The sequence below is a fragment of the Barbus barbus genome (assembly GCF_936440315.1).
Source record: "Barbus barbus genome assembly, chromosome: 4".
In the NCBI taxonomy this organism is placed as follows: domain Eukaryota; kingdom Metazoa; phylum Chordata; class Actinopteri; order Cypriniformes; family Cyprinidae; genus Barbus; species Barbus barbus.
The window spans coordinates 16,027,164-16,050,054 of NC_136732.1; the positions used below are offsets into that span (position 1 = coordinate 16,027,164).

At 38.5% G+C, this 22,891-nt stretch overlaps 2 protein-coding genes across 3 annotated transcripts in view; one reads left to right on the forward strand and one right to left on the reverse strand.

The window, feature by feature from the left end:
* Positions 1-10,190, forward strand: part of LOC306869006 (cytokine receptor-like factor 3) — a 28,635-nt gene extending 18,445 nt beyond the window's left edge. Inside the window, exons 5-9 of the mRNA XM_079415533.1 lie at positions 1,574-1,751; positions 1,837-2,059; positions 2,374-2,512; positions 2,752-2,864; positions 8,727-10,190. Of these exons, the coding sequence (XP_079271659.1) occupies positions 1,574-1,751; positions 1,837-2,059; positions 2,374-2,512; positions 2,752-2,864; positions 8,727-8,995 (922 nt within the window). The 3' untranslated portion in view covers positions 8,996-10,190. The remainder of the gene's footprint in view (positions 1-1,573; positions 1,752-1,836; positions 2,060-2,373; positions 2,513-2,751; positions 2,865-8,726) is intronic.
* A 47-nt stretch (positions 10,191-10,237) lies between these two features.
* On the reverse strand, positions 10,238-19,152 carry LOC306869005 (polycomb protein suz12-A). 2 transcript variants are annotated; one of them, XM_079415531.1, is made up of 17 exons: positions 18,447-19,151; positions 17,799-17,845; positions 17,591-17,655; positions 17,330-17,398; positions 17,202-17,251; positions 17,020-17,105; positions 15,502-15,721; positions 15,293-15,395; positions 15,091-15,196; positions 14,797-14,977; positions 14,582-14,670; positions 14,177-14,320; positions 13,770-13,927; positions 13,200-13,398; positions 12,208-12,287; positions 12,065-12,100; positions 10,238-11,999 (listed from the first exon to the last, which is right to left on the reverse strand). In XM_079415531.1, the coding sequence occupies exons 1-17, from the start codon at positions 18,619-18,621 to the stop codon at positions 11,717-11,719; spliced, it is 2,091 nt and encodes a 696-aa protein (XP_079271657.1). In that variant the 5' UTR covers positions 18,622-19,151; the 3' UTR covers positions 10,238-11,716. The 2 variants fall into 2 exon arrangements, with proteins under 2 accessions (XP_079271657.1, XP_079271658.1); XM_079415532.1 differs by lacking the exon at positions 12,065-12,100 and having other exon boundaries at positions 18,447-19,152.
* Positions 19,153-22,891: the final 3,739 nt, after the last annotated feature.

Consider the following 22,891-nt stretch of genomic DNA (forward strand, 5'->3'; position numbering starts at 1 on the left):
TTTATTTTCACGGCAGATAATTACAACATTTCACTTTTTAAAATTCACAAAATTTTCATTTTTTTCTCTTTTGTTTTTTAAATATAGCACCGTGGACTTCACATTAAAATATTATCATGCCGTGAGATTTTGACAATGTTACATCCATAGTAAATTGTGCACGTTTTTACTTCCCCTCCCCCCCCCCTGCATGTCATGTGCGGCTCCGTAAAAAAGAAATAAAATGAAGAAAAAATTTTCAGCATGTTTTGTGCTACTTTATTCAAACTTAGTTACTTCATGTGCCTTGCTTTAACCTTGCAGTATGATTTCCCTAAGATTTATGCAGTCACAAACAGATACAGTATTAGTAAAAACTAGTGGTGTCAAAATTAGTGCGTTAACGCAGGTGATTAAATTTTTTCAGTTTAACGCGTTAAAAATATTTAACACAATTAATGCAGGGACGGGGCCTAGGGTTGGCCACCCCACTCACAACTGCTGTTTCGGTCACATTTTCTCTTGACAAGAAGTGCATTTATTCCGTCGCAGAACGTCTTTACGAACACATCAAACCGGAGGCGTTTCAGATGTGTGCTCCAGCTTCACTTCAACGTCAGGCGCGAGTCAAACGAGCGCAGAAACTGTACTGTGCTCATAGCGCGTGATCTTCACACAAAGGCGACAGCGTGCGCTGTATCCTTTGATTTCAAAGTGCGAAATAAACTACGTGCATACATTGTCGTGGTCAGTTAAACCATGAAGTTACCAAAAAGGCGACTAAAGCTGTCTTAAAACTGTGCGTGCATGTAATATATTTTATGAGTCACATTTAAGAACATGTCTCTGAAATGGTTTTCAGAACTGTCCTGGAGCAGCCCAGCACTGTCTCCATTTAACACACCGATTCAACTCGTCAGCTCATTAATAGAGACTTTATGACCTGAAGTGGGTCAGAAAAGGTAAAAAGAGTTGAGAGAAAATATGATGCATCCGCAGCATGTTCAGCAGCAGTTCTTAAAGAAATAACAGCCAAAATAACCTAATAACCAGCTGCTGGGATGTCTATTAATCAAAGGACAAAGAAAAAAAGAGGAAAAAATTATTTTTATAGCTTTAAATATTCATTTAGAATTTAGTGTTTGATAACTTCAATTAAAATTTCTGTATATTTCTTCTGAAGGGCACAGGTAAATATGACATTTATTATAATGGGTTTATGTGAAGATTGTTTTAAGTTCACTTAAATTAGAAGTAATTTTTTAATGGCTATAGTCAATGGTTAAATATGGGGGGGGGGGGTATTTTATAGAGAATATAAATATTTTTATAGAGAACTCAGTATTGGTATCGGTGATACTGGCCTTCAGTCATAAAAAAAGAAATTATAAGAAAGGCCATTAAACAAATATAAAAAAATATACTGTCTTTGTTGTTTGTACATTTAATTTGAAGATTGAATGTGAAATTACAAGTATATTTAAAAACTTTAATGTTAGGTGGGATTAATCGCGATTCATTTCAGAAAAATTTGCGTTTAATTCGTTTTTTTTTTAATCGATTGACAGCACTAGTAAAATCATGTTGTCGTCAGTCTGCCCGAGGTACCTGCGCTGGTGGATGTGCCGTGTCTGTCTGCGCAGCTGGACGACTCTTTGCTGCATATGTTTCGTACACACGTGGCTCGGCACAGCAGTGTGGCCTCTCATCCGCCCGTCCAGATTGAGGAGCTGGTGGAGAGACCGGGGGGTGTGCTGGTGCGCTGGTGTAAGGTGAGTCTGTCCTCCCCTGTTCAAGTTCATCAGACATTTTCAGCACCACATGACCCTCTTGGTAATGCCTACTGTTTGCTTGTAGGTGGACGATGACTTCGCCCCGCAGGATTACCGGTTGCAGTACCGTCGTGGTAACTCTTCTCAGTATGAGGACGCGTACATTGGAAAAGACAACGAGTTCCTGGTCCTCCATCTTGACCCACACATCGACCACCTGTTTCGTGTGTGTGCCAGAGGAGAGGGCCGAACCGAATGGAGCCCGTGGAGCATCCCGCAGACCGGCTACACCACACTCGCACCCCACGGTACAGACTGAACGAAACCTAGCATTCTCTAATGTTATACTGGGTGTCTTAAAAGGATAGTTCACCCAAAAGTGAAAATTCTGTAATTTACTCGCCCTCAAGTAGTAGTTTTGGACGTCAGTGGGGACCAGTTTGGTTTCCCACATTCTTCAAGATATCTTCTTTTATGTTCAACAGAAGAAGGAAATTCATACAGGTTTGGAACTACTTGAGGGTGAGTAAATGATGTATAAATTTCTGTGGAAATTCCTCATAAAGCACCTCCACGGAATGAGAGCGTGTTTCATGAATGTTGTTTTATTGTGCGTTGACAGAATGGCTTCCAGGCGTGGATGGTTACATTTTGAGCAGTAGGAAGAACATTGCTATGCGCAATGACTCATCGCCTGGTCACGGGGGTGTTCTGTACTCCAACTCCCCCTCATACTTCTGTGGCCAGACCCTCACCTTCAAGTACATCAGCATTTAATTCTTCCACATAATCTCATAGCAAATCAAATGTGGGCTATATGAAAGTGGGACACTATAAATAGGCTAAGATCATATTACACATATAGCAATTAATTTATTTAAAAAAAGAGATGCAGAATCATCGCAAATAACATTTTTACAGAACCAAATATCAGCAGGCTTACCGTATGTCTCACTTGTTGTGTGCCTGATTTTTGGCTTTGTCGTTTGTTTGTTTGCAGGATCACAGCTGCTGGACAGACAGATAAGCGTGACAGTTTGGGTGTGTGTGCGGACAGCAGAAGTGACACAGACTCACTGCAGAGGGATCAGGCTGTCTGCATCTCCACTAATGGTATGCACAGGACAATATAGTTCAACTAACATAATCAGGGCTGCTGCTGGCCAAATGTGTGCCCTAAGTAGTATTGTATTGTTATGCCCCCTCCCCCAAATATTATGGATGTAAAAAAAAACAAAAGAAAAACACCTATAGAACTTTAATAAAATATAAAAGTAAATAAATTGTAATTAAACTATTATTTACAAATGACAACTGTAGCTCTAGACAGTTATCTGTGGCTATAAATGTATTAATACAGTTGTCTTATTGGTATTATAGTCTCAAGCATTCAAAAGTTATGCAAAAGAAAATTAAGCAGTTTTACTACGATAAAACATTTTTTAAGGGTTGTGATGTCCACATGTTTTTGTTGAAGAAATTATAGAGGCTATTGTAAAAATGTGGCCAAAAATGAAAGATTAAGTGAATATTTGAATTGGCCTAAATGTTTGGTCAATATAACAAGGACCTGATCGTCCTTTGGTTCTCTTTAGTGGCATTTGTAATAATATGTAATGTACATAAATTTTGTATTACATTATGTATTTTAACAGTGTTATTCAATGAAACCATATAATTATTAATTAACCAATCATTATTAGGGCTGGGTATCGAGTTCGATACGTTTTAGGCACCGACCGAATTGCCTCGATACCACCGAGTATCGAAAAACGTCTTATCGTTCGGTACCAAATGTCGATACCTAAGGGGTTAATCTCATCACCGTCAGTGAGCCAATAATCCTGCAGCACTAGGTGCGTTTGACTAGAAACGGCGACGCGCAGATTGATCAGTGTTTGACCTCCGCGAGAGCGTTTCTAAAGCGCACGGTTTGTTTATTATACACAGACTGAAGCACGCGTGACGCTCGCGGTCATTTCAGCGTCTGACGCCTCACTAAATGAGGACATCAACAACATCTCCAGACCTGCTCTGAAAGTCACTTCATGAGCATTTTACCGTTTGATTCGAGTAAAACTAACGTCATATCATATACACACAGAACGGTAAAGGTATTCCAGGCAACCCGTCAAAATAAAAGTTCGGTTTAAGCTGGAAGACACTGCGGCAGAAATATATTAATATTGTTCAGCAGACAGTACATACTGCTACTACTAGGCTACTATTAAAATTATTAAAACTTTTTTTTTTTTTTAGATAAAAAAATGATAAATTAAATTAATGTTTTATGTCTTCATTTGAAAACCAGATACAGAACACAGAATTTCTGAGGAAAAATAAAACATTTCATAAGGCTATTTTAAGTTGTTTTTATGCATTCAAATAATTAGACATACTACACCAGAATTTAATAACAATAAAACATATGGTGAAAGAAAATAAAACACCCACTTATGAAAGTGGATGAAGATTTCAAATTTCTTGAAGTCTTTAACAACCTAGAAGTGATGATTCTGTCTGAGCTATGTGTTTTAAAATGAACACGCACTAATGTAAACGTAGCCTAACAGATGTGTAAACTGAAAACAATTTGAACTTTATTAAAATTATTTATTTATTTATTGTGTTGGATATATTTTGTTCCTTTGTGCAGTGGCTCAGGAGATGAGGCTTTGAGTCTGTATAAATATCAACAAGCTAAAAAAATTGTTTTTTGAGAATGTAATCTTATTAAAACTGATTTCATAAAACTGGTATCGAAAAAAGTATCGTTCAGGAACCGGTATCGAACTCAAGGTATCGGTATCGAAAATTTTTGAACGATACCCAGCCCTAATCATTATTGCCTCAATGTTTTATATAATGCATTTTAAGTACCGTAATTTTAAAGGCTGTTGCTGGCTTACGTCTGTTTTTATAACCACAAAAAAATTATATATATATATATATATATATATATATATATATATATATATATATATATATATATATATATATATATATATATATATATATATATATATATATATATATACACACACATACATACACAGTGGTGTGAAAAAGTGTTGGCCCCCTTCCTGATTTTTTTATTTCTTTGCATGTTTGTCACACTTTAATATATCAGATCATCAAACTAATTTAAATATTAATCAAAGATAACACAAGTAAACACAACATGCAGTTTTTGAATGAAGTTTTTTATTATGAAGGTAAAACAAAATCCAAACCCACATGGCCCTGTGTGAAAAAGTGCTTGCCCCCTAAACCTAATAACTGGTTGGGCCACCTTTAGCAGCAACAGCTGCAATCAAGCGTTTGCGATAACTTGCAATGAGTCTGTTACAGCGCTGTGGAGGAATTTTGTCCCACTCATCTTGGCAGAATTGTTGTAATTCAGCCACATTGGAGGGTTTGAGCATGAACCGCCTTTTTAAGGTCATGTCACAGCATCTCAAACACAAACACTTTTTCACACGGGGCCATGTGGGTTTGGATTTTGTTTTCCCTTCATAAAAAAAAAAACCCCTTCATTTAAAAACTGCATGTTGTGTTTACTTGTGTTATCTTTGAGTAATATTTACATTTGTTTGATGATCTGAAACATTAAAGTGTGACAAACATGCAAAAAAAAAAAAAAAAAAAAATCAGGAAGGGGGCCAACACTTTCACACCACTGTGTGTGTGTGTGTGTATATATGTGTATATATATATATATATATATATATTTGTCTTAATACTAGGCTATCTTAATTCTTTGTTAACTATTATTTGAAGTAGCCTAACAAAACCATGGTAAATTTGTGGATACCATCCATGGCTACAAGAACTATGATTTTTGGTTTTATTCGTAGTAAAATCACGGCTAATTTTCGTAAGGGAACTTGGAAACTTAGAGAGAATATTAGATGCGTTGTTAGAGGTTAAATTATTACCAACATTAAAACACGTTATTAATGTCAATAGCCAAAAGAACAGCTGGTGTCTTTTCACGGGCATAGTTGTCTATCAGTTATGATCATTTGCATTCAGCCGCAAACATGGTGCGAGTGGTCTCACGCACGGTTGCGGGAATGCTTAGCCTGCCTACTGCTTTCAACTTAAAATGCATTTTTTTATCATATATATGTATTAGGGGTGGCACGGTACACAAATGTCATGGTTCGGTATGTACCTCGGTTCGGGGGTCACGGTTCGATACGATTTCGGTACAACGGGGAAAAAAACAACAAATCTACTATGCTCGGTTTCTTTTCATTTCTTTTGAACAGAGTGGTACAGTAGTATTACTAAATATTATATTATATATATAATCTGCAGTACATATAAATTCTTGAAATATATTTGATTTAGTTAACAGATAAACAAGGAAAAAACAGTGCGATACGTAACATAGCCTATATGCGGAGTTTCAGTTAATTTTTGTGACAGGCTTAATTTGTTCACAGAAAGGAAACTCAAATGGTTTTGTTTTCATTGTGAGTGTACACAAATAAAAGCAGACATATATACAGTGATGCATTATTAAGACGATAAGTGTTTAAAGTTGATTCTGCTGGTATAAGGAAACAGTTGAAGTGATCGCGTCACACACACACACACACACACACACACACAAAACACATCAGTTCCAGCATTACTAAAGTTGGTACTTTATCAAAATAAAATACAAACAGCACACCCGCCTCTGTGTCACCGTTGGAACGCGACTGAAGTACAAAGCCTATAATTTACATACATAATAGTTTAGCATTCAGATACGTTACATCGCAAATATGGAAATATTATGGAATATTTGGATTTGTGCCAAATGAGAGAGGCAGGATACACGAGCACAAAGCTCCATTCCGCAAACAGTTGAGTGCACAAGCCTTTAAAGTATACTCCTTTGTCAGTCTATGTGAGAGACGCGTTCAGAATCAGCACATCGTCACTGTTTAGTGGGCTTTGTTTTCAAGTAGGCAACTCATGACATTCGCTGTTCTTCTGCTGGCAGTTATCAAACAGCGTTGCATTACTGTGGGCACCCCCTTCTGGATTGGGGTGAATTGCCTGTATTCGTTGTAAGACCTCATGCACTGAACCGAGATGGTTCGGTACAAATACACGTACCGTGCCACCCCTAATATGTATTCATGGTTTAGATTTTTATTTATGTATATGTATCTGTTCATTTTAATATTAATATAGAACAAAAGCTTTTTTTTGAGCAACAGGGATGGTGCCCCCCTGGGAGTTGGTAGCCTGACTACGTCAGACTTCGTACTTCTGCTCAATTTCAGTTCGCTTCTGTACTCAGTCTGATATAGCAAACCAGCTCCCAGATTATCTCCGGCTGCACCAGCCGTCCAGCCAACGAACAGAGGGCGGGCTGAGAGCCGTGACGTAGACGCTAAGCGCCGAATTTAAGATTGTAGTTTAAGTTAGGTAAATCTAAAACGACAGTGATGCTATTCACTCTGATGTGGAGAATATTCCCGGCATTTGCCAACTGAAGCCCAAACAAGAAGAGTGTTTGGTTCACATTTTGAATGGAGGTGATGTTGTGACCCTACTCCCGACAGGTTTTGGGAAAAGTTTAATTTATCAACTGTTACCAATCGTCAGCGAGAAACTGGGGAGGCCAAAGTCCGGCAAGGCGATAATTGTGATTGTGTCCCCCTTGGTTACGGGTACACCAATGATTTTAAACTTCAGACAAGCTCCCCCCCACGAGAAAGTAAACGCTTGTCAATTATGCCCTTCCAGACTCTGTCTACGAAGCAAAGCGAAGTTTGGTATTACCAGGCTAGGGAGTTGGTGCCCTACGCAAACTGCGTACTCTGCGTAAAGGGAACGGCGGTACTGAACATAGTATTTATACACCTTTCAAGATGTTCAGTATATACATTATTGTTCATATGTTTGGTGTCGGTTAGCATTTTTTCATGTTTTTGAAAAAGTCTCTTCTGCTCACAAAGGCTGCATTTACTGGATCAAAAATACAGTAAAAACAGTAATATTATAAAATAATTACAATTTAAAATAAAAAATTTTCTATTTGAATATATTTTTACAAATTTTCCTGTGATGGCAAAACTGAATTTTCAGCAGCCATTACTCCAGTCTTCTTCAGAGTGTATCATTGTTGAAAGCAGTTGTGCCGCTTAATATTTCAGTCAGTGCCGATAGCCTTGTGGGCCATGTGTCGACATGTAACGCCATCGTGCTACGGACATCCCGAGTTCGAATCCCAGCTCGAGGACTTTTCCCGATCCCATCCCCCCTCTTTCTGTCCCACTTCAAATCTGAACTATCCTATAGTAATAAACAGCAAAAATGTAATCTTTAAAAATATATATAGATTCCATTCCCCAAAGAATCCTTCAAAAGAACAGCAGTTTTTAATAGTTTTTTTTTTTTTACATTACAAATGATTTTGTCACATTTCACAATGTAGTTGCTAAAATAAAAGTATTTATTTCTAGAAAAAACAAAAAAAACTTGAACAGATTATATTTGCACCAAAATGGCTTGAAGTATTTTTCCTTGAGATGGGGGGGTAACATCATTTCGATTTTAAAATGTTTAATTAAAGCAAAAAAAGTATTGTAATAATCAAGGTTTAAATTCAACACCGTGTTAACAAAATGAACACAATCCAAAATTGTATGTAATCAGTTTAATAAAGCATAAGAAATATTAGGTACAGTAGGTAAGTATTAGTGTTTATTGCTAAAACAATTAAATAAACACTCACAGAGTGAGTCGTCTGGTAGATTTATGAGCAATGACTCAAATGAATCGTTCAAGTCATAATTTTAAAATGATTCACTGAAATGGATAGTTGAAGCGGATTAATAGAAATGAACAGACTAACCCCACTTTGGCCATTGTAGTTTAAATCAGTAAAAGTGTCTTTTTGAGGCACTGCTTACTCACCGACTGCAGCAAACATTAGTGTTAAGTCACTGTGTGCTTTCCAATTTCCAGGTGCCGTGTTTGTGAATGGAAAGGAGATGACCAACCAGCTACCAGCCATCACTGTTGGCTCTTCTGTGACCTTTGACATGGAAGTAGTCAACCTCTTTCCTGTGAGCAACAATAACAACCCCAGCGATGGTGGAAACTTCAAGCTGAGGGTGACGATTGGCTCAGGGAACAGGGAAGTGGTGTTTGATTGGCTGCTGGATCAGGTGGTGGACAGCCTTTTCTTTGGCTGCTCCTTCGCACACCCTGGATGGAAAGTGCTGGTGTTTTGATTGTTGCTTGATGAAAGATCCAGTCTGCTGGAATTCAAGACCTCAAGTTTCTTTAATGTTATCAAACTTCCCAAGTGCTTACAGTGTTCAGATGTTACATTTGCCCATTTTCTTATTATCAGCACATTTCGCTGCAGAATAACATTAAACTTTGTTCTGAGGTATGATGCCATCCACTACTCTTTGACCTCATTACAGATGGACAGGTGGTGTGGTATTTGCATAACAGTAAATATTTGCAAAAGAGACTGTTACATGTTAGAGGAGTCTAATAAAGTCTTTAGCTGCAGGTGTTAAGTTGCAAAGCATGCTGGTCTGGTTTACCACAGAAAAGAATCTACTGTGAAGCATTCAGAGATCAAAGGCACTGAATACTGCTCAAAAATGTAAAAAAAAAAAAAATAAAAACGCTTCACAACGAACGACGAAGCTGAATCTTTTACGCTCAGACAATCTTTTCTGCTTTTGAGTTTTCTCAAGTCACAAGTGGAGTATGTATCAAAACTTTTAGTCTGTTTAAACAGCTGAATGTCTTTTGATTTAGGACACAGTAACATTTAGAGATGGCATATAACAACTAGTATTTAATTCGTGTTTGCCTGGTACTGGTGTTCACATTTAGAAAGTACTGTTTTAAATTTTTACGTCACAGGGTCGAGTATTTAACGTGTCAGCCCGTTCACAACTTCAACAAAATACTGATCAGTAGATGCCAATGTTTCCACAGAAATATGATAATTCGCACTAAGCTTAATTGTGCCATTTTATGGTGGTCTTTTTTTTGTTCACATTTTTACATGCACACCTGTCTTACTGTACCACTTCATGTTTTTATCAGTTGGCTCACCTTACAGTAATGCTTCCATTGCATTGGTTAGAGATTTCAGGAGGAAAAGCATTTGACAAAATGAGAGAACAATCACCCAATTCGCATGTTCCTGAGATAAATGAACATCAATTACAAGGTACTATGTAATTCCTCACTGCAGAAGAGAACATTTATAACTCTACGCAGATTAACCCAAGATAGATCTGATATATACTATATTTATAAAACTGTGACCGTTTAATATATATTTACCTCATTTTGTCTGTGCCATTGCAGTACAGCTGTAAGAATGCAACTGAACATTTGCGATTTAATAAATTGTTTGGAACAACTCAAATTCTTGATTTTTTTTTTGGTTGTAAATGTTTACTCAAACGAAAAACATGAAAGAAATCATCAACTTGTGAGGTATCAATTGTAAAACAAAAAAAATCTTTATTTTAAATAAAGAGCAACCTCAAGCACGTTTCAGCATAATTCAGAAACTCAAGCAGGTTTCATAATGTTCATATTCAAGATATAAATATCTTTTTTGATATTACTTTATATCAGTAATCCACATCTTGTGTAATTGTTGCTGTATTGAGTGTTATGCAAAAATTAGCAATTACACAACGGCTTCAGCCAGTTGAGTAATTGATCTCCAATATTGACCAAAAACATTTTTTAACCCAGTGCACAGTTGTAGCTAAATAAAGCAGTAATAATTCACAAAAAGATCCCTTTCTTTTAAAACAGATGCATACAACAACAACAAACTATAAAGACTTACATTTCTGATTTGAAACCAACTAGACAAACATTATAGCCATTTCACTTTGGTCTAAAATAATATTCCCTCTGGAATACAGTCCCCTTCAGCAAAGCCATCATGTAATATCACTAAACTTATGTACATGTTACAACAGGTTTCCTCAGAAACACCTGAAAATCAAACAAATGGGCACCATGAAGGACAAGTGGAAACGAGATAAACAGATGGACACACCAGAGCAGATGCACTGTGATAAAACTAATGTATGGATCTGGACACAGTATTGTGTGCAGTAAAGCGTCACTGAAAATATTCAAACAATAATAAATGAAACCTTTTTTCACTGATTTAGACCAAAAGTTCAAACCCTGCTTCGAGTCCACGTTTCCATGAGTAAGGCAAGTGTAAACATTTCTGCAAGGCTTTGCCACCCCACTGCGTTGTAGTACCCTGTACCTGTGTGTTTGGCAAGGTCAGTGAAATTAAGGCTCTGAAAAACTTGATAAACTCTGCAATGTAGACGCAGATGGCCTGCAGCACTGATGCTCGTTCTTCAATCAGAGATTCAAAAAAAAAAAAAAAGTCAGAAGTCTTCAAGTGTGGTGCAACATTAAAGTGGATACCAAGCAGAAAAAAAAAAATGAAATGAAACTATACACTAGCAAAACTAAACTGTTGAAGTTTTCAGAATGAGTTAATCAACCCCTGTGAGAAATATGCAATAAAAGCGAGTTTGTAGGAGCTATTTCCATCCATTAATATTCAAAATATATATATAAAAAAAAAAAGAAATATCTTTTCATAGTCCTTTTAAAAACAGGCACCCAAAACAAGTGCTAAAAATTTACTAGAGCTACAGGGTTGCGTGGAAGAGCAAAATCTGACCTGCTTGTACAGTCCATCATAAAGACTAATGGCATCTTCAAGTTATTTGAACCTAGTAGAGTTGCTTTGAACTCTGATGACATCAGGCCAAAATCATGATCTGCAGAGTATGGGGCCGTTGAACCACATAACCTGCTTCTAACTCCACATTAGCTTTAACCCTGTGAGTGAGCAGAATATGGTGGCTCTCAGATCCAGGGGGCGTCTCATGCCCGCTGACACTCAATTCAACGGAGAGTGTGAGGATGAGGTTTCAGTGATTCTGGGTGTTGACTAAACTTGATACACTGGCTTCACCATCGCAGCTGGATCCACCATCAGCATCGTCTTGCATTTTGGATTGCTCCTGGCCGTTTTTTAGCTGGTTCAGGTGAGCCATGGCCTTATCTATGGTCACTGTATTTACTAAACCAAAGTCATGCATGCTGACCAGATGGAGCAGAATGTTCCGGCAGAGATTCTTCTCGATGATGGTGGTGCTGTGCTGCTCCACAAACAACAAGCAGGCCTGATTCATTTGGTTGTCAGCTATCAATCTGCATGGAAAGAAATAAGCGAATTACTGGCAGAAATGTGATCAAGCTCTGAGAGATAAACTCACGTAAAATGTAAGGTGATACGAGGAGTATCCAGGCCACTGTAATATACAGAACAAGGATTGCGTTTAACATTAGAGGTTTGATTCAATTTGACAAACTTTAAGCAGAAAGGACCACGGTGAAGTAGAAGTGAAAAAAAACATACCCATCTTTCATTACATGCAGGTTCCACAATTTCATGACCTCTTTCTCTCCCTCATTGACATCCATGAATTCATCGATTTGCTAAGGGGTAGTGAAGATGATCAAAGTCATTTTAAATGGTAAATGCTAAATAAAACATGTTTTCAATTTTAGATTTAGAGGGTGCTATAAACTAGGGATGCACCGAAACGAAAATCCTGGATGCACTTGGCCGAAAACAGAAACTGCTTTGTATTTATTTTTTATTATTTTATTGAATAATATAAAGTAATTTTGAAAGACTTTAAATCTAAGTCAATTTTACTGATACTAACTTTAAAAAACAAGCCAATAAAATAACCACACTTTTACTGAAAACAATATTAAATCTCATATTATTTTAGTTCTATGCAACAGAATCAGATATAACTAATTATCCAAATAATGTATAGTTCTACAAAGCTATTATTATCAGAGCATGTGAGCAGAGCAGATCAGTGGAGGAGAGGGTAGCGTAATTTTTCCAGTGTTGCCCAGTACAGCTCTACTAAAGCATGTTACAGCACAGTAGTGCTACTGCAAACAGCAACAAGTAGCAATGCATAGAAATTTCCTGTCGTGCGTTATTTGAGCGGAATATTGAGTGGAGCATCACACCACGCAGTGACGGCCGACAACCGAAAATGCCATTTTTGGTAGCCGAAAATTTGGTGCATCCCTACTATAAACCTACAGTCACTGAACAACAATGCAATTTTGCAGATAAAAATCTATTTAACATTGATTTAATTCAACTTAATGCCAGATATGCTGTAACATCCTCCTCAGATGCGATTTGAATGTGGTGTCAGTGGAAGCATATCATATTCAGTCACAGATTGAGCCACAAACGACACAATATCTGTCTTGAGTTTTGATTTGTCATCTAGAGTAAATCTGACCTAGTAAATGCTACTCTGGATCTTCAGTGTTAACAGAACCAAAGGGTTAATGATCTTATGACTGCTTCCTCACCATCACGGTCTTCTCTCTGAGCCATGCCGGGTCCCTCTCGTCCTCACTGTCCACATCCATTTCCTGTGGTCTAAGCGGCATGCAGCTGTCGCTGTGGAAGTACAGGCGGTTGTGGCCACTGATGTACGTCCGCTGCTGCTCCTGTTCTCCATCCTCTGACTCCAGGAACTCAGAGAGGCTGGGCTTTGAGCGCTTGGGCCTGAGGAAACCGAAACATTGCATATTAACACCAGGTTCAAAGAAATGGATGCAAGGTCTGTGATAGGCCTGGGTGGCATGACTGGAATTCACCTGATATGGGGTAAAAGGTGCACATATTCACCAATTTACAATTAACCTCAAACACAGCCCATCCATTGATATTTATAATGCACTACTGTTTTGAGTTTTATTTTTAACTCAAGTGCTGTATAATATAAAGCAGCTGTTTTAGCACTGATGCCAGATGCATCATTAATTTCTTATGAACAATCTGTTTTGTTTAGCATCCAAATAAAATAACTGACTAGATAATGGGGGAAATAATGGCTAAGCAATATCCAACACACTTTTCTTTCAACCCACACAGACCTGCAGACAAGGAAGTGTGTAACTGGAGTCCTCTTCACTGGGCCGTTACGGCTGAAGGCAAAGCCAGGCTGGCAGTGGATGTCCTGAGGGTTGCCCACATAAGAGCCGTCATAGCATTCATTAATCGACACATCTATCCTGGCTCCTTTAGGATGAGGCTGGGTGAGATGAAAAATGACCATCACATTTCTACCAAACATGGACTGTATTTAAGTTGCTCTGCAAGTGGTCTGACAGAACACTAATATTCAGTCATTTTTCAAAGGTTATGAATGTTTAACTCAGCTCAAGTAAAAGGCATTCACAGTTTGATTCCCACAACAAGTGTAAACACTGTGACGTTGCACTTATGACTATATAATCCATGTGGTCTGGTGACAGCTTCATAACCTTGAGATATTTCTTACCACATAGTTGAAGATGAAGCGGCTGTGAGAGAGCTTGAGGTGCTTGACGAGGCTGTAGAGCTTACGGCAGTTCAATGTGCACCAGGGACAGTGCAGGTCATCTCTGGCCTCCGTCTGCTGCCGTGTGTTATTGTTATACAGGAACTACAAAACAAGGGGATGGACACAAGAGACCATGACCACACAGCAGCCCACCATACAAGACCAACAATGGGTCAGAGCAAAATGTCAAGGCAGGACTTATGGATACAACAGAATCTATAGTGGAAAGATGTAGAGAATCGCAGGAAACTCCCTGCCCTTTTGACAGTCAACATAAAAGCCTGAGATCACTGACAAGTGCTTTGTTGTGTGTACAGTGTGGATTGGTATCGTAAGATAAATTTGCAGATGCATGTTACTCACCTGATAATAAACACGTAGTTTTTGACGAGGTTCGACATGAGTTTGTTCTCTTCTTACTGGTAGATCAGCACCAACTGATTCATTAACAGCTGCAATCAATCAAACGTCATTATTATGACCATTATCCTCAGTACTGCACACAAATTGTTATGCTTTAAGGACCAAAAAGTTAGTGATCTTCACTTGCAATCACTAGCCAGCGCTTGTGATCTTACCTACTGCCTGTGGCGGCTTCACATTGCTAGGCTTGCTGCTGTCTACTGTGCTGGATTCAGAATTGCGTGTGGCAAGCGGTTTGGCCACTGGGGCCGTTCCCCTGTCAGCCGTGTCATTGGTCCATCGCAAAGTGAACTGCAGCGTGGGTCCCTGAGAAAAGGTCTCGAAGGGTGGAAGCCACTGAAACACAGGGTAAAGATCACAAATAAAAGTCCAAAGACTACTTAACGACATACAAACATCTTCAATAGCCTCATGCAGTCTAATAAAAAAAGAACACGCCTGCAACTGACCTTCCCATCTAGTATGGTTTCCCACGTTGCCCTTTTCTTGCCTACAGGACTCTCCTCGATCTCCTGCATGGAGACTTCATACTCACCATCCAAAAGCTGCAGCCGTCTGTTGAAAGAACACAAAAATCAGTCTTCAACCAGGCAAGCAAACAAAAAGCAACTAAACACTACAAGAACAAGCAGTTTAACCTAGAACATTTACCTATTTTTATCAAAAACTGTCATTTGCGCCACAAACGTAGTTTCTCCATCATCCTGATTAGAGCAGTATCTCTTCTTCCTGTTAGACAGCTCTTCCATAACATCTGAGAAGAAAACAAATTCTTGATAAAAAGGCCTCATCAAAATGACGAAACTCACTCTGATGTGCAAGACTATCGCAAGCTATTTTAAAGTCTCTGAAGCTCATACTGGTATCTCTGGTGGTCATGCCGTTGTGCTCTCTCCCCCCTGGACGAGACACTTTGAACAGAAGGGAGTAGGACTTCACCATGTGGCTGTTACTGGGTTCAAACTCTTGGCTGGGCACGATCAATGTGGGGAAAGCTCCCAGCTTGGTCTGACCGCTGTCTGGGTTCAGAGGCACCTGCTTTTTACCTGTAGGAACTTGCTTTACTGGACAACTTACATCCTAGAAAAACAGAAATGAAACACGAGTTCAAAGCACCTGTTAGCTTAGAAGCCATATATATGCAAGTGTACTGCTAAAAGTTGACTGATGTTTACAAATTTAAAATCTTTAGCCCTTAGGTAATCACATTAGTGAAATTTCTGTTAAATTTGTGGGCAAAAAAGGTCTACTGTCTACAGCGCAGAGCTTCAAACCAAGCAGCTTCAGTGTGGTGAATGTGTGATCAACTTAAACCCACTGCAAAATCTATGGGGCTATTTACACCTGGTCACTTCATACGTTTTTTTCTGATCAAATAGCTATCAGATCCTGAAAAGACCAGGTGTAAATGCCCTCCGAAACGCATTCAAGACGGATATTAATCCGATAGCCCAAACCACTTCAGGAGGTGGTCTGGCCCGCATTCCAGACGAAACTAAAAGTAGTGAGACTAACCTATCTTTCCAGTGCTGATGCCGCGCTCTCTCCTGTTGCGGTCTCTGATATTGAAATTAGCTGATAATTAATAAAAATGCAGCGCACGCACATCTATTGCTTTCATTGACGTGAACTCTTAAATTTCCATATAGTGTGGGAATTGGAGAACGGATTTATATCCGTTTTGCAAAGACACATTTATGTGGCCAAGTCTAAATGGAAAGGTTTTAACAAATCAGACAGATATCCGATCAGAGAAAACGCATGAAGTGACCAGGTGTAAACAGGCCCTATGTGGGGAAATCGCTCCCCCTCACACAAAATTCCAGTTTGTATGGATTCCTATTGAAATGACTGGATTTTGCCCAAGAAAATTTGTTGAACAGTATGTGTGACTGCACCTTCTCTCTTCTGGGACCAAAAATCTTGATGACTCATGTGCACTATGCTGAATCAGGTCCAATCAAATGCTCTTAACACAGACATGTCAACAAGAGAAAAAAAAACTGCTTGTCAAGCGATTTCATTGAGTTTTTAGTTGTGCAAGTTGGCAAGCATAAACAATTAAATGTTAACCTACAGTACAGACAGATATGGCCACATATAATGTATCAAGACAAGGACAAGGTTTTTTGATTGAGGAAGCTTGTTTTGTGGAGGGAAAAAGGTCAATGTAAGGCTGATGATACACGGGGCAACTTTTTGAGCAATGTTGCGGTCAACGGGCAACCAGGTGAGACACAGGGCCCACGACCGATCTAGATAGAAATTTATTATCTATTCTCAATAGGAAAGTGCTCAAGCAAAATTGCTCAAAAAGTTGCCCCGTGTATCATCAGCCTAAGAGATATTTTCACTATGAATTTTTATGACAGTTTTACCTTTCTCTTCTTGTGGCAGACCTTGACAAGTAGTACTTCCACAGATACTGAGTTTTCTTCGTTCTCTGAGTTCTGCAATGGCTTCTCTGATACATTGAACAACAAATCAGAATCACTAAGCGATCAGAGAACATTATGTGTGTACGCTGACGAGAGCGTACATAAACCTAATGTTAGCTTACCAGTTTTATGAAAGAATCCAGTAAAAGTGAGCTGCAGGTTTGACGCCAAGCTGCAAGACAATGCAGGAGTTAAAACTTCTGTTCAGAAAAGGAACGAGCGAAATAAATCTGGATCAAGAACACCTTACTTGTGAGATTCCTGATCCACTTTCGACTTCTCTACTTTGAATAGCAGGTCATTCACGCTAAAGCGTTTTCTGAAATAACAAACGTTCGGTAAATCGAGATGTGGAATTCTCATTCAATTTATCCAACTACAGCTGAAGTCAGTTGCAGTGCATTTGTCAACATGCAAATTCTCTCACTATGAGGCCTGCACAAGGAAATGGAAGGTGTGGCTTTGTGACAAACAAAGAGTTTAAGACATTAGGTGCATGCAAACGTTTTACCTTTTTGAATTTGTTCTTGAGTTTCTGTGGGACATATATGTAAGAGACCTGTGCAGGAAGATTGGCTGAAAGAACAGGAAAAATAAAAGATCAACCAGTCAAGTCTATTATAATGGCAGCCATGTACAGTTAGCTCACCAGGTTTCCACAAGTGTTCAAGTCTAAATGACAATGGCTTGTCATTTCATCACGATTATGGTCTACTTACTGCTATAAGATTCCTTGTGCGAAGAAATCGGTATATTTGAGTTGGTTCTGTGAACAGAAATGCAACGATATCATGTAAATCATATCATGTAAATGCAAAGATACCACTGTTTCCAGACTTAGACTCATGCCATGCAAATAACCAAAGAATCTACCACATTTTTTTTTAAATCACGCCAGTATTTACAAAATTAACCCTATTTTTTGTACTTGCACAAGAAACACGGTGGCAGTTGGCAAGTCTAAGCTAGTGTCGAGAAACTGCAAGTGAGGGTTTCAAGGGTTCAGTGTTGTTCATGACTGTTGCCCATTGCTCTTTTATGACAGTAAGTCCTTAATGTCAAATTAAAATTCATAAAAGCACCATAAAGCACGTGCCATCTCTTGATGCACGTGTCTAATTTTCATATAGGATGTGGCCTAGACATCTAATACGTGTCTAAATCCCTCTATTGTGAACAAACCACTACTTTTAACGTGAATTATCTGGCCTATTAAAGCATTTAGCGAACTACTGGACACAATTTCCCGGCTAGTATTGTTGTTTAGCCCTCAAGCTAAGACTATGGATGGTAAAGCACTCGGATACTGTTAAGTACGCTCGAAAAACAGCTATTTATTTATAAAGTTGTATTCACGAGCGACTTACTCTCGAAGGCTTGCAGGAAGAGTTCGTGGTCGGCTTGGACCGGCTCCATCTTGGGTCGCTTGACCGAAGTCATCACAACACCGGACGATACGTGCGCTCCTCCATTAGCCGCTTTGCTCGCGCCGCTGTTAGCATAAAACCCGTTTCCACCAGATCCGTGTTTTTGTGGAGCCATCCTAAAATAGCCTTCGCGGTCGAATGAGACGGGGAGCTCCAGTGGATTCAGCCGAGTCCTGGGCCCAAACAAAGGGAGAGCAGCCAAGACCGGTTCGCCCCCTCAACAAAGTAACAGTTAACATAAACGCGCCGGCACTTCAGTTTGTTTTACAGACCGGATGGAATTCGCGACAACACAAATGTAACGTTACGTGAAGACGTAGAAAGAACGCAACGACGTCTCATCCGCGTGAAGAAGAACCAAGCGCGTCGCGAGCTCCTATCGTATCATGTGTGATTTGGACTCCACGCGATACTGACTGCAACACAAACAAAAAAAACACCGCGTCAGAAAATATGCGTGAAGATTAGTGGTCCGTTTACGAGGATATCGCCTCTTTTTCTTGATTAAGAATATAGGAGTAAGCCCAGAAGCTCTGTGCCCTTTGAGAAACAGCCTCGAGTCGAAAGTGCTGTGACTATTACCCGCCCTCCGTCTTGAATGTATTCCACACAGCTGATAAAACCTCGAGTTTGGACATCGCAGTCAAGTTTGGTAGAGAGTGCGCCGAGAGCTTCCGTTTTTCGCGGGAAATTCGTTTTTATTTGAATAAATAGACGCTGTGGCGAGAAAAAGCTCAGGGTGTGTGAAATAAATGCAGAGCCTCTAGCTGTGTTACCTATTTATCTGTAGACACACCTTTTTTGTTTTTGAAAATGTTAGCAGTTGCTTATTGATTGTCATTAGTTTCAATTAAACAAAAGAAACTAGTACTTTGTGTAGGGCCTGTTATATTTCTTAAAATATCACAAATAAAATAAATGTTTTTGTTTTCGTCCACTTCCTGTTAATGACTGAATCAAACAATAATATATAAACAGGACTTTGAAACGCTCTGCTTCTCATTTCAGTATAATATTTTAAGGTATTACATTGTCATGAAACAATATTTTGATAGCACTGTTTAACACTAGCTTGTCTAAGCAGTCACCTAATGACGATTAAAAAATATTAAATGTTTTCCACTTTAATTTGATCTTTAGCACTGAAACACCATGGGATCTGGAAAGAGCAGAAAACAATAATAATCGGGGACCATCTTTTTAAGTTTGTTGTCTCAGGCACTTTTTTTAGCCATCACTACAAAAGTTACACTTTAAAGTGACTTAAACCCGTTCATAACTTTCCTTTTTAATCTGATTAAACGTTTAACTCAATTGTGTGGACTGACATAGACTATCTTTTGAAATTAGATAGTAAATGTCAAACCAAGCATGATCAAAACCAAACATGTTATCCTTATATTACATAATATAATGGCATTTTCTTCCCCATTAAAAGTGTTAACTGTTACAGATGTTTATTTCACTGGAGACTCCCATCACTTGATTACACGTAACAAGTTATGAAAACAAAGAACATTTAGGGAATCTACAACACTAGATTTTATTTTTATTATTCTTTGATGTCTATATAACTCGTTGTTCACATTGAACGATGTATGTTAGTGAAATATATGGAGAAATCAGATGATTATTGGTGCCTCGTGCTATTTCAATGGGAGACGCATATAATACACAGTTACACAGACTCTTGCTCGCTGGATGCTGTACTTTAAATTACAAATCACACGCATTTTGCGAACGTTTATTGTGTCAGGTGGGAGATGCATTTGTTGTATTTTGTCTTTTTTAATGTGTAGACTTTGATTTGAATTGCTAAGCATCCGGGACACCTCTGGGGTAACACGTCTACCGGATGTGTCCAATTGAGCAGAGGGAATAAAAAGACTTAGCTCGTTCGATCGCTTCTATAATATGTTTTAAGAGGCATGGACTCACGCGAGATCATTAATTAGGGAACAAATGATACAACAATCGTTCTTTTCGTTCAGTCGACATTACAGTAAATTAGGTAATTTCCGTCGCGTTGGCCATCAGGCGCGGTGGCCAAGTGGTAAGGCGTCGGTCTCGTAAACCGAAGATCGCGGGTTCGAACCCCGTCCGTGCCTCTAACAAGGAAACAATACGCTTTTGCAGAAAGGTCTTTAAATTGACAAATTGAAGCACACGTTGTCTTGTTTTCCTGTATTATGATTACACGACTGCAGGTTTAATTTTTATCAGGAGAAAACAGAAAGCTTGTATCAGTAACCTAGCTAGAGCACAGACTTGAATCTAATTTAATACTGAACACTGGACTGAATACTATGAATAATGTACAAACACTTGTGTTATTTTAACTCATTTTTGTAGCTATTATTCCTCCCTGGGATCTGAAAAGGCCAAATGTCATTTAGACCCAGAGTGAGCACAACAACACACCCTCATGAATATCAGTAGAAATTTTTGGAGTTAAGCACACTGATCTATATAATGACTATATTACTTAATGACTTCTATTTATAATGTTCTCTATTATAGTGGTTAAGCAGCAGTTTTCCTCATCATAGACCTGTATTCACAGACGGATCCAAAGCAGATAATCGAGTATCGGCGGCAGCAATAATTGGTGTGCGAATCTCCAGATAGAGATATCCTCATGACTGAAGCTTCTGCTCTACTACTGGCTTTGGAAAATAGAGAAAATGGACAAGAACAAAATCTTTTCATTTTCACCGACTCAAAATCCTTCCTTCAAGCACTTGAAAATATAAAGACTGAGCATCCCATAATTCTACAGATTTTAGCCAAAGCAGGCTGTTTACGCAAGAGAAATTTCAGTATTTTCTTCTGCTGGGTTCCAGGGTCATGTAGGTTTTTCTGGAAACAAGAAAACGGATATCACTGCAAAACAGTGTTGGGGAAAGTTACTTTTAAAAGTAATGCATTACAATATTGCCTTACTCCCTAAAAAAGTAACTCATTGCGTTACTTTTTATGGAAAGTAATGCGTTACGTTACTTTTGCATTACTTTTTAAATATGAGCAGGGCTTGTTTGTTTTTAATATAAGAAGTTCTGTTTATAGCAAATGAAAAAGCCCTTTCACACCAAAAAGTGTAATGAATAAACCTCAGGCTGAAGGAAGAGTAAATTCACGTCTGTAAAGTAGAACGCAAGAGAAGAAGGTTCAACACTCTTCAGCAATAAAAAAACAATGAAGCACAATTGTTAGTTTATCTAAAGTCAAATTAGTACGGTTGAACTGGATCATCAAAGTTCAGCAGCAAAGACATTGGTTAATAAAATGGGATTAGATACATTTGTGTTGTTTAACATATTTAATTATTGTTGTTTTACAAGGTAAAGGTAGGTCATACAAGACTTACACATGGATATATATTAAAAGGTGAAGAACCCCCATCATGCCTTACTTCCCAAATAAAAATGACTGTGAAGCATATTTTATTCGCTTGTACTGTTTTTAATGTAAATAGACAACGGTTTTATTCAGATGTGTGTTTAACTGATTTATTTAAAAATGTATCACCTGAATGTATTTTAGATTTTTTGCCTAGTGTGGATTAGAAATGTGTTTTAGACATTTTTGTTAATTGTATACCTTGTGTAATTTATTCTGAGATCGCCATTAAAATAGCCTTGATGCTGGCTTGGCGTTAAAAAGTGAATAAATAAAATAAAAATAAATAAATATAAGTGTGTTATTTGTAGAACTGTTTTATTGAGGAGAGCAAAATATGTAATTGGGAAGGTTTAACAAAATAGGATAGAATGTAAATCGGTGTGTGTGTCAGTGTGTGTGTGTGTGTGTGTGTGTGTGTGTGTGTGTGTGTGTGATGTTATATTACTTTACGCATGTATCCACAAGATGACGCTGGTGCTCCAAATTAAAACATATCTCCACAACAGCCATAGTGCGCAGCTAATAAAGCCATGATGACAGTGAATATTCTACGGCTCAACATTATAAAACCGTAAAGGTTCAAATCAAACAACACAACTGCTCTTTTTCTGTGGGACTTTAATACATTTACCATATTAAAGAAATTAACTGGATGTCTCCCGACTGCACGCACACATTTCGAACCCAGCAATAAACTTTCTAGCTGCTGTGCCCCAATACCAAAGGCTAAAAGACAAGTACGAGTGTGACACATTCATAAATGCATGTGCTCCCTAGAATGCCATTTTGGGGAGGGCCTGCGTGAGGACTGCTCGAGAGCTCCGCGCGCTGCTGCTGCTGCTGCGGCTGTCTTTTTCATGGCACGCGAGTGTGAGCAGAATCCAGGTAAATCCTTTAAGACGGCGGCGGTGACAGTCATGACTACGCTCCCGACGAGTGAACTTGAATACATTTATGCGCATCCAAGAGAAGAATAAACTCGC

Excerpts from the sequence above, each read along its gene's own strand:
- LOC306869005 (XM_079415531.1), bottom strand. The coding sequence starts at position 18,621 with ATGGCTCCACAAAAACACGGATCTGGTGGAAACGGGTTTTATGCTAAC. Across the intron at positions 17,106-17,201 it reads TGGATTCTTTCATAAAACTG|AGAAGCCATTGCAGAACTCA; the intron begins GTAAGCTAACAT and ends TCAATGTATCAG. Across the intron at positions 15,396-15,501 it reads CATGACCACCAGAGATACCA|ATGTTATGGAAGAGCTGTCT; the intron begins GTATGAGCTTCA and ends TTTTCTTCTCAG.